General features: G+C 55.7%; 1 protein-coding gene across 1 annotated transcript; it reads left to right on the top strand.

Annotated features, from left to right (window-relative positions):
• Window positions 1-9,165: 9,165 nt before the first annotated feature.
• Window positions 9,166-12,637, top strand: EVX1 (even-skipped homeobox 1). The gene is made up of 3 exons (XM_077162951.1): window positions 9,166-9,595; window positions 11,202-11,458; window positions 12,089-12,637. Exons 1-3 carry the CDS (start codon window positions 9,166-9,168, stop codon window positions 12,635-12,637), a joined length of 1,236 nt encoding a protein of 411 aa, XP_077019066.1.
• Window positions 12,638-15,500: the final 2,863 nt, after the last annotated feature.

Here is a 15,500-nt window from a genome sequence, read left to right as displayed (position 1 = left end):
TGAAAAAGCATTTATATCTATAGCTGTGTGGCTCCTACTTATGCTATTTGCTTTTAAACAACCACAGCTGATGTCTAAATCCCCACCTTGAAAGAGCCTAAAAGAAAAGTACTTATGTATCCTGAGCCCAAGATGCTGTAGGCAGGAGATGCTGGCAGGACTCTCTTGGATCGCTGACAACAGCCCTTGGGGGTCCAAAGAAAACCTATTTCTATGCCCAGACTAACTCACCTTTCCTGTCCTCAACGATTCCCAAGGCCCTTTTCCTTTCCATTCTCTCTGTTCTCCAGTGGCTTGGGAGAAGGGTACAGGCACCCAGTATAGAAGATCTTTTTTCCACTCTGGAACCAGCAGGCCCATAACAGCAGGGCCTCCGATTCTGTTCCCTTTGAGAGAGAAATCTCCAAGTAGGGCAAATTTTCCACTCTGTTCCAGTTGCTGCAGTTCTGCTGCAGTTCTGCAGCAGTTTCTAATCTGCCACCAAATGAGACATGTTTTCCATGTTCTTAGTCAGTGGATGAATGAGAAGATGAGTGAGGAGCTAAATTAGATAATGACATCATTAGGTAATAAGTTCACAAGGTGGTGATAAAGTAGAAACAACAGGGATGAATTAACATATGACAAATACATTAAGCTTTGCAATAGAGGCCCAAGAAAAGAAAGTACATTAGGAAAAAAAAAAAAAAAGCCATGTCAGGCAGAGTGGAGAATCATGGGAACTAGGAAATCAGTATGAGGAAATTCATAGGGCAGAGCTTTCAATCTTTAGTGTGCATCAGAATCACTTGGAAGGTTATAAAAAAGACAAATTGCTGGGCCCCATCTTCAGAGTTTTGATTGAGAGGGAACAAAGTGGGGCCAGAGAATTTGCATTTCTTACACGCTCCCCAGTGATACTGGGACTACTCTGCAAGTACCACTGTTATAGGGAAACAAGAGTTGCTGCAAGGTCCTTGTTTATAAAAGAGCCTCAGAACTTAGTGAGACCCAGGAAAGAATCGCCTGGGGATGGCCAAGATATGGAGACAGGAGTATCCAGGGAGTCTCCAGTGGTTTGGCTTCTCACAGGGCAACAAATAGGGTCAACACGTGTGTCGAGGGCTTGGTTGAGCATCCTGGCTACGCAGGAAATCTATAAGCACCCTGACCCATGTCACCCCCCCCCACATTCAGGCCTGGACGTCCTCCAAAGAGGAGAGGTAGCTGCCTACCTACTCCAGTCTCCACTCCAGAACCGGAGGTTGAGGGTCCCTGGCCCACCACCCATCGTCCTGTCCTGCAGCTCTGAGGGCAGGCGAATGGGGTGGGATGTGTCTTCCTAAGAGCCGAGGTCGGCTGCCCTCAGGGGATGGGGAATTGGGAGCCACGGCTCCAGGTAGAGTGGCGGGAATCGAGTCATTTAAGAGTCTGGGACATGCCGCGGCTTTCGCCTCTGGCGGTCGGCAGTGGGGGGCGCACCAAGACAGCAGTTCAGGAGCTGCGCTTTGTCACCAGGGCCGCGAGGGGCGGGGGAGAATGGGGGGTGCAGAAAGGGGCCTCGGGGACAGGACAGGGCGGTTGACTGATTCCTAGGTCGGAAAAGGACACTCAGGGGTCTCCGCGCCTCATTTAATACAGCCCAGGGTGGTGGTGGTGGTGGTGAGGAAAGCAGAAGGTACTGAGACGCCTGGCCCAGCCTATGGGTGCACTGCGGTCTTGGGCCAGCGATGCCTTGTCCTCTGGGCGAGCATCTCTCTCCAGTTCCCACCACCGCAAGGAGCGAGTTAGCTGGGACCCGGTGTCTCGAAACCCACGGCCGCGGGCACGCGCACAACCGCACCACTCGGGGCCAGGCTTCGCCGCCGCGAGCACACAGTCCCTCCACGTCGCGGCGCCCTGCGGCCCTTACTGCTTGTTAACCACCCTTCCCGGAGTGCCCCGCTCTTTGGAGACTTACGACAACGGGGCCAGCGGGCTCGGCCGGTCGCTCACCGCCTGCCCGCGCGGCGCCCGGTCCGGGGCCGCGGCCGCACCTGCTTAACAAACCCTGAAAGGGAGGCTCCGGTCCGGGTCTTTCAGTCTTACCCACGGCTCCCCAGTTGTCTGTCTGCGGTGTTAGGAAAGTGGTCCTGGGCCCGTGAGACGCAGCGCTAACGCTGGAGCGAGAATGTAGCGTTCGGTGGATGGGTTAAAATCCTGGCTCGGCCACTTCCCAGCTTTGGGACCTGGGGCAAGTTCCTCAGCCTCTCTGAGAGCCCGTTTCCCCGCTGCCTGACGGGCGTGATTATACACCAGCCCGACGCTCGAAGAGAGGGAGGGGACGAGTTGGGTTGGGAAGAGGCTTCATGAAAGTCAGTCTTCTGATCTCAGACAAGAGTTTTTCCATTTCGCGGGAGGGAGAGGCTGAGGCCGCCTAACCGGTTGGACTTCCTCGTCTAGGCCCGGCGGCGGTGGGGGGGTTCCCACCCCCCGGAGACCGACCCCCTCCCCCCGCTCCAGTCCCGCGTCCTCGCGTCTCTGCGCCCGGCGAGGCCAGGTAGGGAGAAGGGAAGGGGCTGCGGCCCCCACCTTGGCCGAAGAACGAAGACAGACGGATTTATAGTTTGCGCACAGAGATGCAGAGACACAGAGACCGAGAGACTCAGAGAAAGAAAGGCAAAACGGAGGAAGCATTTTCGAGGCCGATTAAGCCGCTGAGGAAAGGTCCCACTGGGTAATGGCTCCACCCGGCTCGGAGTTCCTGATCCCCGGGCTGGGCCACCCTGATCGGCGCCGCAGTGGGCGTGTTCCCTCTGCTAGGGTCGGATGAGAGGGAGGGGCGCTCCATTTTGGGGGGAAGGCGGTCAGGCTTGCTGACCCTGGGCGGTCCCAGCACTCGGAAAGGGTTTGTGTCCTGCAAAAGAAATTTTAACGACAAAGCAAAACCGAAAACCGATTTCCCCCTGCATGCAGGAAAGGAACCCATGGTATGCCTGACTCAGTGATAATAATCAGCGTTTCCTTTCTTCTGGGTTTCTCCTTATTCCCAAGGGAAGGAAAGACCAAACCAAAACCTCCTTCTACAAGAGGACCAGCTGGGCCATTCCATCCCCCAGAGGCATGTGGCCAGGGCCTAGAGGTTTTGAGCGGAGGCAGGTGCAGTACAGGAGGATGTGCCCAGGCCAAGGGGCAGATAAGGGGCTGCAGGTGGGCAGGCTTGGTCTGAGCCCCAGGTTCTGTTCCTTGGGTCAGTCAATCCTGGAGGACAGTTTGAGGGAGACAGCTGTCAAATAAAGGAAAACACCCTGGTAAAGTTACACCCCTCCCAAGTGGATCAGGCCATCGTGCCTGGGATATGGTGGTTCTTGAGAGCCTGTAAGAAGTGGGAGAACCTCAGAAACTACGTCAGTCAGTGCCTCTGTGCATTTTTCTACAGAGAGGGCTGCCAGATATGTCAAGGGGCTGGGAGTCCCAGGATTTTAAAAATGGCTGAGAATTTTTAACTATATGAGTAATATGCCTAGATGACAAAGATTCTAGGTCTTATCAAACCAATACACTTGTTATATATGTTGACCATCTCTTTCTTTCCTTCTTGTTCTAGACAATGCCTCTTCACTTAAAAAAAATTCTTTTAAAAATCATGTTAACTTTTTATTTACTTTCAAACTTTTATATCACCTTGATTAAATAAAGAACAACAGTAACAAAATGGCTGAGAAACCCTTCCCGAAGGTGTTCAGGGCCTCAATGGATTGTGATGGTCAAAAAGGCACTGGTTTTCTCTTAGGGTCTCCAGAGTTTCCCCCTGCAGTGACTGTCCCTAGTATTTTGGAACTCTGGCCCTGAAGACCCGTCCTCATCTGTTTGGGCAGAGCAGCTATCTCCTACCCCACCACACAAAAGGTGACTCCTTCAGCCACATTCCCCTCCCTGGACCATGCACACCCCTGCCCCCAGCTTCTGATCCTCACCCTAAAGGAAGGCAAGACTTGGACGCTTTCTCCAGGACTCATTCAAGTGGTTTTGGGCCATTTATTTTTTCTTCACTCTTCCCTCACGCCCAAAGTAAGTGGCCTGGGTTAATTTGTTTCCACCCCCACCTCCCACCTCCCCTTTCCCTATTCCCTGAATTCATCTGGCAGTGAGGAAGAGGAGGAGGAGGAGGAGAAAAGACTTTGGCAAAACCCCAAAGTGAGGCTTTGGAAGGCAAGAAGCAGAACCCGGGGCCTGTCACCTTTCCAACAGCTCAGCTGTTGTGCTGATAATAGTCCTAGGGCCAGAGGGAGAGGGCTGAATCCTGACTCTCATTTACTTTACTTATGTGCTTCCGATTTCTCAGGTGCAAAATAGGGATGATTCATAGTAATATCTTCCTCAGAGCCAGTTGTGAGAATGAGAAGTGCTAATACTTGTGAAATTCTTGGAACAGTTACCCTGCTTATCACAGGCGGTTCCCAAGCTTCCAGGTGGGGTTCCTCTTCGGCCTCCTAGGAAAATGTGGGGTGAGGACACTACAGGTGTGTGGGTCCTGAGCTTTCTAGCCATGCAGATGCTTCTGAAGGTAGTCAGGCACCTTTTCTGAGAGCCTCCTGGAACCCCCAAATGCACTCACCCCCAATCTAGCAAGGGCTGAGGCTTTGTGAAGGGGGTTGTTTTTGGAGAGATTAGGTATTGTTGAGGAGTTGAAGCATCAGTGCAGGGCAGGGAGGGACAGGGCTTTGAAAGGAGAACTGTGGGTAAAAAGGCACTGCAGATTGTTGGGGGGCTTTTTAAAGGACTGTTATGCAGATTAAAAGAGAAATGGGTGTCAATGCTCTTTGTAATGAGGAATGTCGAATTCATACCATCTCTGCTAGGGTGGAGGAGGGGGTGCCTGGACTTTTGTGTGCGTGGGTGTTGGGAGGACTTTCCAGGTTTGGGAAATTGTTGGTCGACGGAAACAAATTGTGTTGGGACTCATCTGGTTGGTGGCATGAGGCCATTCTTGCCTTGGGGGCTGCAGCCTATGGATGGGCGAGGAATAGGCGTACGGATATGGGCCACCGGGGCAGAGAGCAGTGCACGCCGTGGGAGGACGTCCGCAGCCCAGAGCTGGGAATTCGCCAGTTCTCCTGCATCTGGAGTCCGCGCCGACAGGTGTAGAGGCAAGAGCCGCTGCAGGGGCGGAGGGCCTAGGAGAGTTGGGGGTCGGCAAAGCCACCAGCTTCCTGTCCTAGGCGCTTGGCCCTTCCCTCCAGAGGCCGGAAGAGGAGGGAGCGCTCGTCCAAATTCAAGAGTTCCGGAAACGCGGGTTCCACCCGCCGGAGGAGGCATAGTTCTGCGATGCCCGCAGCAGCCGTGCGCTGCCCCGGCGCAATTCCGGCCCTGAACCGACGGCTGGGACCCTGTGGACTTGTCCCCCGAGGAGCAGCCCGCGGTGCCTCTGGGCGCCTGGGCTCCCACAGAGGCGTTGGAGGCTGCCACGATCCGGGCAGGGTCTCTCTAGCCTCGGAGACCCGGTCGCGCGGGAACTTCGACGGCAACCGCCTGCGTTACCGCCTGGAGGTGACCGAGGACCCAAGATCAAGGTCCACCGCTGCCGGGCGACGTTCACTGCTTAAAAGGAAGCTTCCTTTGTTCTTAAGTTTTACCAAACTGAAAAACAAAACAGTATTTTCTTTTCTCCCGATACAATTTTGCCAACACGGAAGCAGCCAAACCCAGTTCCCTGGTACCTCAGTCCCCCATTCCAGTCTCCTTGACCCTTCCTCTCCGCCGGGAGGCGTGTGTGGCGCAGGGAGGCCCCGCTGCCGGTTCGGGAAGGCTCTCAGGGCCGAGAGATTGCCTCGGAGAGGGGCCCGCAGCCCCCGAGGCAGCCCCACCTCCGCCGCTGCTCTCCGGAGCCGGGTTTTCTTGGAAAGCGGAGCAGCTCCAGCGGGTCAGCGCGTCTGGGAGCCCACGCCTGCTTCCGATTCCATTTAGAACGACCCGCGCATCTCATCTCCCCGTGGCCTCCCCGAGGTTCCCACCCGTCCCTGGCCCTGCCCACCCGTGGCGGAAGCGAAGCTTAGAGCTTTAGAAGTCGCTGGAATTTCAATCCGAAAGGAGCCGAGCCCGCCGCCTTCAGCGGGAGTGGGCAGAGGACTCAGGGGGGTGGGGGCAGGTTTTATCCCCCTCCCTGGCGGCAAGAGGCGGCCCCTGCCCCACCCAGGGTGCTGTCCCCTGGGGAGGCTTCACAACCTCTTAGAATTTACTTTCAGTCTCAGGTGTGTCATTAGAAACATTCAAAATTTAGTGACAATGGTACTATTAGGATACACCCCCTCCAAAGACAGTTTCCGGTTTTCAGTCCTCTCTTTTCTCCTTCCTTCCATTAAAAATGCGACTTTTATTTCGTCTTTCTTCCATCTGATGTTGATGAAAGAATGCTTTAAGGAAGAAATGACATTTGATTAATTTTTATCTTCCCGGTTCTTGCCACTGGGTTGCAGTAGGCCCCTAAAGACTGGGGAAACTGAGGCTGCTTTTAAAGGGATGTGGAGCTGGGCAGGAGTCAGAGCCGGAGGAGACATTTCCCTCTGAGACAGGATTTGGCCCCCTCCCCCCCCCCCCCCCCCCCCCCGGACCTGAGAGGAAGCCCTGCTCCTTTGGGCCCCACCAGGATGGAGATGCAAGTCACACCCCTTGATCTCTCTCGATTCTACTCTGCTTTCATCTCTGGGAAAACTCAGAGGAAAAGTGATCAAAAGCAGGACCCTCCCACTGAATGCAAAGCTGGGGGTGGGGCAGGGGAGTTGAGAGTACCTCTAATGACCTGGCCCGAAGGAGGTGGGCTTAGCAGGGATGGCTGAGACTAGGTGGCCCCGTGCTGGGTGGACGGGAGGGTGGAGAAACCCAGGCCCAGTTCTGGAAGGCAGAGGTTGGATGACCACTGCGGCTTCAAAGGAGGCTGTAAGTGGCTCGACTTTGACAGGGAGGAAAAAACAAGCCAGGTGTTCTCTCAGTCTGGGATTGAGCCCAAGGAAGGGGCGGGGCATGCAAGAGCCCATGACAATTCTGTGCCTCTCAGCCAAAGGCTCTGGGATTTGATCCCTCTTCCCAATCCCTCCTCTCTGATGTTTAGAATATCCCCCGGATATGTGGGCTAGGAGTGCTTAGGTGAGGCAGCTTTGGGAATCCAAGGGAGTAGCCAGCTCCCCCCACACCAGACAAGGTTAAGGAGCATATTCTTACTGAACTGGGGGAGTGGGAAAGGGAGCTTTTTCTCTCCCTGAACCCCTTGATTCCTCCATCTCTCCATAATCCCATGAATAGAAAAATAGAGTGAAGGGGTTGGTGGGCAGGGGAGGGAAGAGAAAAAGGAGGAGAAGGAAAGAAAAGTAGGAGGAAGAAAGTCCAAAAGGTAGTGGAAGAGAGGCTTTTCTTTAAAATCTCTAATGCTGGGGCTTTGCCTTAGGACACAGAGGAGAGGCGGGCAGAGTCTGCCCTTTTCTGCCAACCAGGGATCTGGCAGAAAAAGGGGAATTGTAGGGGTTGTAGATGGGAAAAGGCACCCTCCTCCTTCCCCCAGCTAAGTGGGGAGAGATCCAGCCCACCTGCCAGCCCCAGCACATTTGCTCAGGGTGGCAGGGGTCAGTTTTCTAGCTAGTTTATTCCATCTATCATGGAAGGAGACCTGAGAAGGAGCCTTTGGCCACCCCTGAAGTGCTCCACAAATGCTCCCCAGCTCTGCCATGAAGGTTCGCCTTCCATCCCAAAAGATTTTGCAGTCGGGGTCACATGCTCTGTCCCGGCATTTTCAATGACTTCTCTCTCTGATGGCTCCAGCGCCACCCACTTTGGAGCAGGGACCCTGGGCAGGGACTGGAGCAGGATCCTGTGAATTAAACCTTTGTGAACCCTGAAGCTCTCTCAACCACCACCCTAAATCCCTGGTGCCAGAGAGAGCCTTTTCCCAGCCAGGGACTTCTGGTGCCTCTGCAGCATTAGGAGCCAAACTTGCCAGCACATTTTTCACTCTGAAACCTATTTCTGGAAGAATTCGTTGATTCGTTAAGAATAGTTTAAAAGTTGGGCAAGAAAAAAGGTGATTCTTAGAACCTCTCCCCACCCCACATACCTGAAATGCAGGCGAGGTCCGAGCAAACGGGAAACCGATTTCTTCTAGCAATAGCCACCTCGAGGTCAAGCCGGGCTGTGGAAAGCTGAGGACCATCTAAATGGGGTAAGGGGATAAAAAAATCAGTGAACACTTTGAAAGCAGCCAAGGTGGCTCCTTAAAGAAAAAAATTAAGATATTTATCTCTCATCACTTGGGAAAGGAAAATAAAAAAGTTCTCTTTTGGTTCCCAGGAGGAAAGAGACAGTTGGGGGTTAGAGGAGGGAGGAGGAAGAGAGAGGAAAGGATATCCCAAGCTTAAGCTCTCTAGACAACTGGGGATGGGGTGGGGTGTGTGGAATACGTTTTTCGGTAGCTTGTAAAAAGACTTTGGAGCCAGTGTGAGGTTAGCTCGCCAGGGGCAGGCAGCTGTAATGCCTAGAGATGGGAGGCTAGGGAGACCGCCTTCACACTTCTAAAATGCAGTGTTAGATCAGGGCACCAACTTAAGAAAACAAAAGCCGAAACAACAATCACACAAACAACAAAAAATCAAAAGCATATTCAATTACCGAGTCCCGCTGCCCCTGCGGAACTCGCCGCGCACGTTAAGCTCTCTCTTCTTTCTGCGGAATTCCATTTGCATCCCTTCTGCCTGGGTGTCTCCCTCTCTCAGTGTGTGTGCCTCTCTGTCTGTTTTCACACTCTCCTCCCCATTCGAGCGAAGCCCACACCTGGCGCATCACTGTCGAGCCATTAGCTGCGGGTCTCCTTTCATCTTCGCTGTGGCAGACGTTTCTATTTATCCACTTGCGCTCGCCTAGTGGCGTCACTAGCGGTACTGTAATGACGATTGCAGCGGGAGGATGACAGCTTAGAAAGAAGAGGGCAATGGGGCTTCCTCCCAGAGGCGGTGCGGCACAGAGGAGCGCTCGTATCACAAGGTGACCCCAGCTCCCCACCGCCGCGGTCACCGCCGACAACGCGCTCTGGCCGCTTCGCACCCGCCCGGCCTCTTTTCCTCCCTCCCGCAGCCAGGATCTGTCCGGCCGCTGGGGACCCAGGAAATCGAGGGTTAGGAGCTCATTTGGGGGGCTTTTCTCCCCCCTGCGGAGAGCCCAGGGATGGAGAGCCGAAAGGACATAGTCATGTTTTTGGATGGGACTCAGCTTGGCACCCTGGTTGGCAAGAGGGTCTCCAATCTGTCCGAAGCCGTGGGCAGCCCGCTCCCGGAGCCACCCGAGAAGATGGTGGTGCCCCGTAGTTGCCTGAGCCCGCGGGCGGGTCCTGCGGCGGTCCGGGAGCGCGGCGGGGGAGGCCCGGACGAGGAGCCGGTGGACGGACTAGCAGGCAGCACAGCGGGAACCGGCGCCGAGCCGCGAGCAGCCGGGGCGGCCGTCCTCGGTCCGGGCCCTCCGGCCCCCTCTGCAAACAGCCTCTCGGGCCAGGGGCAACCCAGCAGTTCGGACACCGAGTCGGATTTCTATGAAGAAATCGAGGTGAGCTGCACCCCGGACTGCGCCACCGGGAACGGCGAGTACCAGCACAGCAAAGGTAGCCATCGCGCCTCTCCGTTCCTCGGGCCTCCCACCGCGCCCATCCTTCACCTTAGCTCAGGCCGGGAGGGAGACACTCCTCTCCCCCAGGACAGGGTGGCTGGCTGGGGGGACCCACTTGAGCAACTCTCCCCAGTTATCTGCGCCCTAGCAGGGGCTTTCCTTCTGCGCTCTGGCTTTGGAGCGACTGAGAGTGAGAGCTGTGCCCTGGGGTAAGGGGAGATACAAATCCTGGGCTTGAGGGAGATTCAAAGCGCACCTCCAACCCCCCAGTGTTTTTTGGGAACGCTTCAACCATTTGGGGAAGACCCCCTTCCCCGATCGTGGGCAAGATCAAACGCGGGTCGGAGCAGGAAGCTGTGAGTCCATAAAGGACCGTAAAATCCCGGCCAGCTCGGGCAGCCGGGGTGCTGCGGCCTTCCGACCAGTTTGCACGTCGGCCAGAGGTCCAGATTACCTTGTCACTTCCCCGGGCTCGGCGGCGCCAGGTCGGAAATGGTCCCAATGGTCTAATTGCCTTTGGTCTCCGGTTGCATTTGAAAAGGCAGAGCTGGGACCCTCCCCCCTTCCCATTGCCTTCCTAAATCCCACTTCTCCACCCAAAGGAAAAGGAGCTGCAGGGGGCAGGAGCCCCACCCTTCCCTGGAGTATGCCCAAAGTGGGGGTTTGTCACACTGATTTAACTGGACAATCTCTTCAGACTAGTACTTAGTGGTAGGGTGGTAAATGCCCAGAAGGGGTGCTTCCCTCCTTTTGCCAACAATCCCCTCTGCCTGAGGGGGACAGAAAACTGGGAAGGAGACCTCACCAGCTGGGTCTGCCAGGGTCCTTCAGCCACTGGCAGACACTCTTCCACAAGGCTGTGGAGTGGGAAGGAACTGGGAGGGAAGAAAGACCATCCCTTGGCCTTGGCAGCTAACTCCTTGTGGTCACCCAGACCCACCTCTTCCACCTATTCATCCATTCAACTCCGATTCTACCCTAACAATTCTTCAGATATGCTGGGTGATACACTCCATTCAAATAGACTACAGTAATAGGATACACAAACATGCATTCCTTTACCACCCCTGCAACACACTGCACCTAATCCATGCACTCCCATACCTGCACCACAACCTGGCAACAGAAAAGTAAGGAAACTCCCAGCCTGCCCAGACTCAGAACCTCTAAGATCCAGAGTTCACATGATGCTTGCACAAAGGTTTCTATCAATTCACCGTCTGTCATGTGTGCACAGCCTTGCCTACCCTTGTCAACATGGGCAGAAAGCTCAGAGAGGCTGCACCTTGCAGTTGCCACAGGACAGGTGGGGAGGAAGGCTGAGGGCCTCTGCACATAGTAGGTCTCAGGCCAAGGCCCCTCAGCCAGCAGCCTGGGCTCAGCCTCCAAACCGCTACTCCGGTGCCCATCCCAATGGCGAGCCTCGCATCCCTCACTCTGTTCCACAAGCCACAGTGCCCCAGCAGGGGCTGGGACTGAGGCAGGGTGGGGGATGGGGGTTCCTTCCCTTCCTCCTCTCCCTGGGCCTCTAGCCCGTCAACGGCGTTTGTGTTTGTTGTGTGTCTGTATGTGCACGCGTGTGCCCTGGGCTCCCCGAGCAGGGCCGGGCTCTGAGGCACTGGCTGGCAGTCCGAACGGTGGCAGCGAGGCACCCAAAAGCAACGGTGGCGGAGGAGGGGGTGGCTCACAGGGCACCCTGGCCTGCAGCGCCAGTGACCAGATGCGCCGTTACCGCACCGCTTTCACCCGGGAGCAGATTGCGCGGCTGGAGAAGGAATTCTATCGGGAGAACTACGTATCCAGGCCCCGGAGGTGTGAGCTGGCGGCTGCCCTAAATCTGCCGGAAACCACCATCAAGGTATGCGCGGCTGGGGGCTGAAGGGGAGGTGCACTCATTCAGACCCGCAGCCCATTCCCTAAGCCCTGCACTGGCACCCAGGTCTGGTGTCTCCTCGTGGCAGCAAGGCCCGTGGTCTCTAGGCCTGTGCGGGAGGGCTTGAGGGGCCAGAGAGCAGTCACCCTGTGCAGACTTACCCACCTGTCAGTCCCTAGGCAGATGCTGCTGCCATGCGGATTACCCTGTCCCTTTCTCAGAGCCAAATAGACAATGGGGAAGTGGTGCCTGTGCAGATGACGAGGAAGGTGCCCCAAAGGAGAGGGACTGGAAGGACATTTGTTTCTGGGGGAACTGCTACCTGGCCCCTCTGTCAGGAGGCCTGAGAAACCAGCCAACTCCTGGCTCCCTTCAACTTGCATACCCATACTGGGTTCTGGCACCCCAGTGGGTGTTGGTCAGGAGGGCAGAGGAAAGGAGGGTCAGGGATGGGATTCCAGCTCAGGTGATGGTGGGACTTGGCCTGCCCAAGCGGTCTCTGCCTTGGCCCTTCCTTGCCCTACGGGCACTGTCCATCGGGGTGGGGCAGCACTTCTGGTCTCTGGACTGCAGGGCCGGGACCAGCCGATCAACCTGCTCGGCTCCTCCCCCCAGGTATGGTTCCAAAACCGGCGCATGAAGGACAAGCGGCAGCGGCTGGCCATGACGTGGCCACACCCGGCCGACCCAGCCTTCTACACGTACATGATGAGCCACGCGGCGGCCGCGGGCGGCCTGCCCTACCCCTTCCCGTCGCACCTGCCCCTGCCCTACTACTCGCCCGTGGGCCTGGGCGCTGCATCCGCCGCCTCGGCTGCAGCCTCGCCCTTCAGCGGCCCGTTGCGCCCGCTCGACACGTTCCGCGTGCTCTCGCAGCCCTACCCGCGGCCCGAACTGCTGTGCGCCTTTCGCCACCCGCCGCTCTACCCCGGCCCGGCGCACGGACTGGGCGCCTCGGCTGCGGGCGGCCCCTGCTCCTGCCTCGCCTGCCACAGCGGCCCGGCCAACGGGCTAGCGCCCCGGGCCGCCGCCGCCGCCGCTTCGGACTTCACCTGTGCCTCCACCTCCCGCTCGGACTCCTTCCTCACCTTCGCTCCCTCCGTGCTCAGCAAGGCCTCTTCCGTTGCGCTGGACCAGAGGGAAGAGGTGCCCCTCACCAGATAAGGGGTCGCCCGCGGGCTTGCCTGCTCCAGGACGCCCGTGGAGGGCACCCAGGGACTCAGCCAGTTCCTCTCCCCGCCCCCAGAACACCAAAGGGGAAAGGAGAAGGCCGCAAAGGACCGGAGTGATTCGGCCTCGAGGATTGGGATGCCTGGGAAGGGACTGTGGTTGGTGCGTTTGGGGAGCAGGAGTGGGATTGGGAAGTGGAGGCTGAGAGGCCTTCCCTCCCCCCCTCCCGGGGCTGCCCTTCTTTACTGTTCTTCACCCAACCCACCACCCCTGACCGGGCTTGAGACTCTTCAGCAGCTATTGCTGCTTAAGAAAAGTTAGCAGCGACAGCAACCGATATCCAGTCCCTCAGCTCCTCACACATTCAGCCCCTTCCTCACCGGACACCCCTCCCCTGTCAAGGCTAAGCCCCATACTGGAAAGGGAAAATACCCTCTCTCTGAATAAAATGCTGTGTATGCAGAGCAGGTAGAGATTAATCTTTGCCAGTCTTCCCAAGGCATGGCAAGGGGTTTGTGAATGGCAAGCACCAGCGTCCATGAGAGCGGGTGAGAGAGATGATTTACTACCACGGAGAATCCTACCACTGGGTGTGGAATCTGGGGCTCTCTTGCCTTCCTGGAACCTCAGTTACACACCATTTTCTGTTTGACCAGCACCTGACCTCCTCCCCACCCGCTCCCCCCCACCGCCCCCCAACTTCCTGATACCTCTCAATTTGCATCTCCATCTCCCAATCCTATACACTTTTTGTTTGACATTGGTAGCAGCCACTCCAGAGCCCCTTGATGCCTTGTACAAGGCCAAGCTTCTTCTCCCTGGGCCCAGTACACACACTGATTAGCAAGTGATGTGTGTGAGGAGGGTTTTTGAATGTTGAATGTATAATAATGATCACCATGCTGCTGGCCACCGAGCCCAGAGCTGAGCTGTTAACAAGGCGCCCAGGGAAGAGCTTAGGCAGGGGGAACTCCCCTCCCTCCTCCAGTAGCTGGCAGCAAATTAGAGAGGCCATTTCCATCCTTTGCTGGTTCACCTTCACTTCACTAAGAGCTTTCTGGCTCTTCCCTTTGCATTTGGCATTTTATCTCCTCCTTTCTCTCATTTTCCTCCACTCCACCACCAGGAGCCTTCTGTCCCTTGTGGGACTCCCAAACCTTTGGCCCCACACTCATTTCTTGCAGCCAGTCTTTTGAGAGAGAGGAGAACTTATACCTCCCAATGCAAACTTCCCCTGGACTGGGAGGTAGTGGTTCTTCCTGCAGGGGATGAATTTGGTTTGTTTTGGTTATCCTTCAAAGCCCAAAGAATTTGTTGTTACGATTTGTTAACCATATTGCAATAAAAGCTGGACATGATTCTCACTTCAGCGTTTTTACTTTTTTGGCAGCAGAAGCATGTTGACTCTTTTTAAATTGCTAGTTCAGCCAATATGGGCTTGAGAAGGGGAGGAACAAAAAGCTCGGTGTATACACTTTCAGGCTTCTACTGGGCATTGGCAAGTTCCAAAGGACATTGGGCAGAAGTGGAGAAGACTGGTTCAGAGTTGCCCCGGAGTGCATGTTTCCTTAATTCTATGGATGCTGGGAAACCTCCATGGCTGAACTGGGCTCCTCAGGGTGAGGACGCAGTCTTCACTCCTGCAAAGTTTTTTCTCTAGTTGCTTCAACTCATTGGGGAAACAGGTATATGGCCTTGATCTCCATGTGTCAGTTTCCATCACACCCTAAGGTGGTGGTGAGTATGGTAGTGGCCACAGAGCTTGAGCAGATGGAGCTCTGCAGAGAGCTGAGTTTGCCAGCCAAGCTGGGTCTGCATTTGAGGGTGGGGAGGGGAGGATGGAGAAGGACCCCTGGTTTGGGGTGGGAGGTTCCCAATCATTCTCAGGCAGGGACCTCATCCCCAAGATGGAATTCTGGGTCAGTCAGGAGAAGGGGACAGGCAGTACTCAGCAGCATATCCCCTTCCTTGTCCTTGCAGAAGAGCCAAGGGTGGCTGCTTCTGGAGTCCCACTCTAGCAGGGAAGAGAAAATTGTCCACCAAGGAGGGGCGACTGGGAACTGTATGGACAGCAAGGGTCCTCTGCCTGGGTCTCTGGCAGCATGTGGAGGCTCTTCTACTGCTGTCCCTCCTGCTTTGGGCCCAGAGCAACCCACTCCTGCACACAGTGGCCCCTGCCCTCCCAAGAAAAACCTCACACGGAAATTTCCAGCATCACCCCCATTCCCCTTCCGCTGCATCTGGGAGCCCTGGTTCCCAAACTGGGCAAATTTCGTTGTGGTTTGGAGTTGGGCTGAGATTGCTTGCGACAGGTAAATGGGCTACGGGTTGCCGTAATGCCAGGCGTATTTTCAGTTAATAGGGAGGGAAAATGAGGTGTCTGCAGCGATATTGGAAAGTACAAGATCGATGATCCAGCCTCGTGTCCAATCAGCAGCCTTTAATTGACTGTATTTTCTGGGTAATTGAGCCTCTCTTCCTCCAAATTGAAGTGGAAGATATAACAATACATCTTGCCAGGAGGAATTACTCATTACTTCATAATGAAATTTCCTTTTTGCCAAGGCTTGCGGTTTGGCACTAGCAGCACCTCTCCCCCCGCCCCCCATACAAACATGCTCTGCCCCAAACCACCTGCACCAGGCAGTCCCATGTGGGTTGGCTGGGGGAAGGAGGAGGACCCTGAAGAAGGCACTGCCCCTGCAGTCTCAATCTCTTCATCTGTAAAACGAGACGGCTAGACCAGGCCTGATATGGTGTTTTCCTTTTTCAACTTCCTGAGCGCCTCTACTCAACTTGATCCCACCTGGGTTCCATTTTGAAGGTGGGAAAACGAAGGCTCCGGGTCTCACGCCAA

This window comes from Tamandua tetradactyla, chromosome 1, assembly GCF_023851605.1.
Source record: "Tamandua tetradactyla isolate mTamTet1 chromosome 1, mTamTet1.pri, whole genome shotgun sequence".
NCBI classification, from domain to species: domain Eukaryota; kingdom Metazoa; phylum Chordata; class Mammalia; order Pilosa; family Myrmecophagidae; genus Tamandua; species Tamandua tetradactyla.
This window is presented reverse-complemented; position numbering and strand designations above follow the sequence as displayed.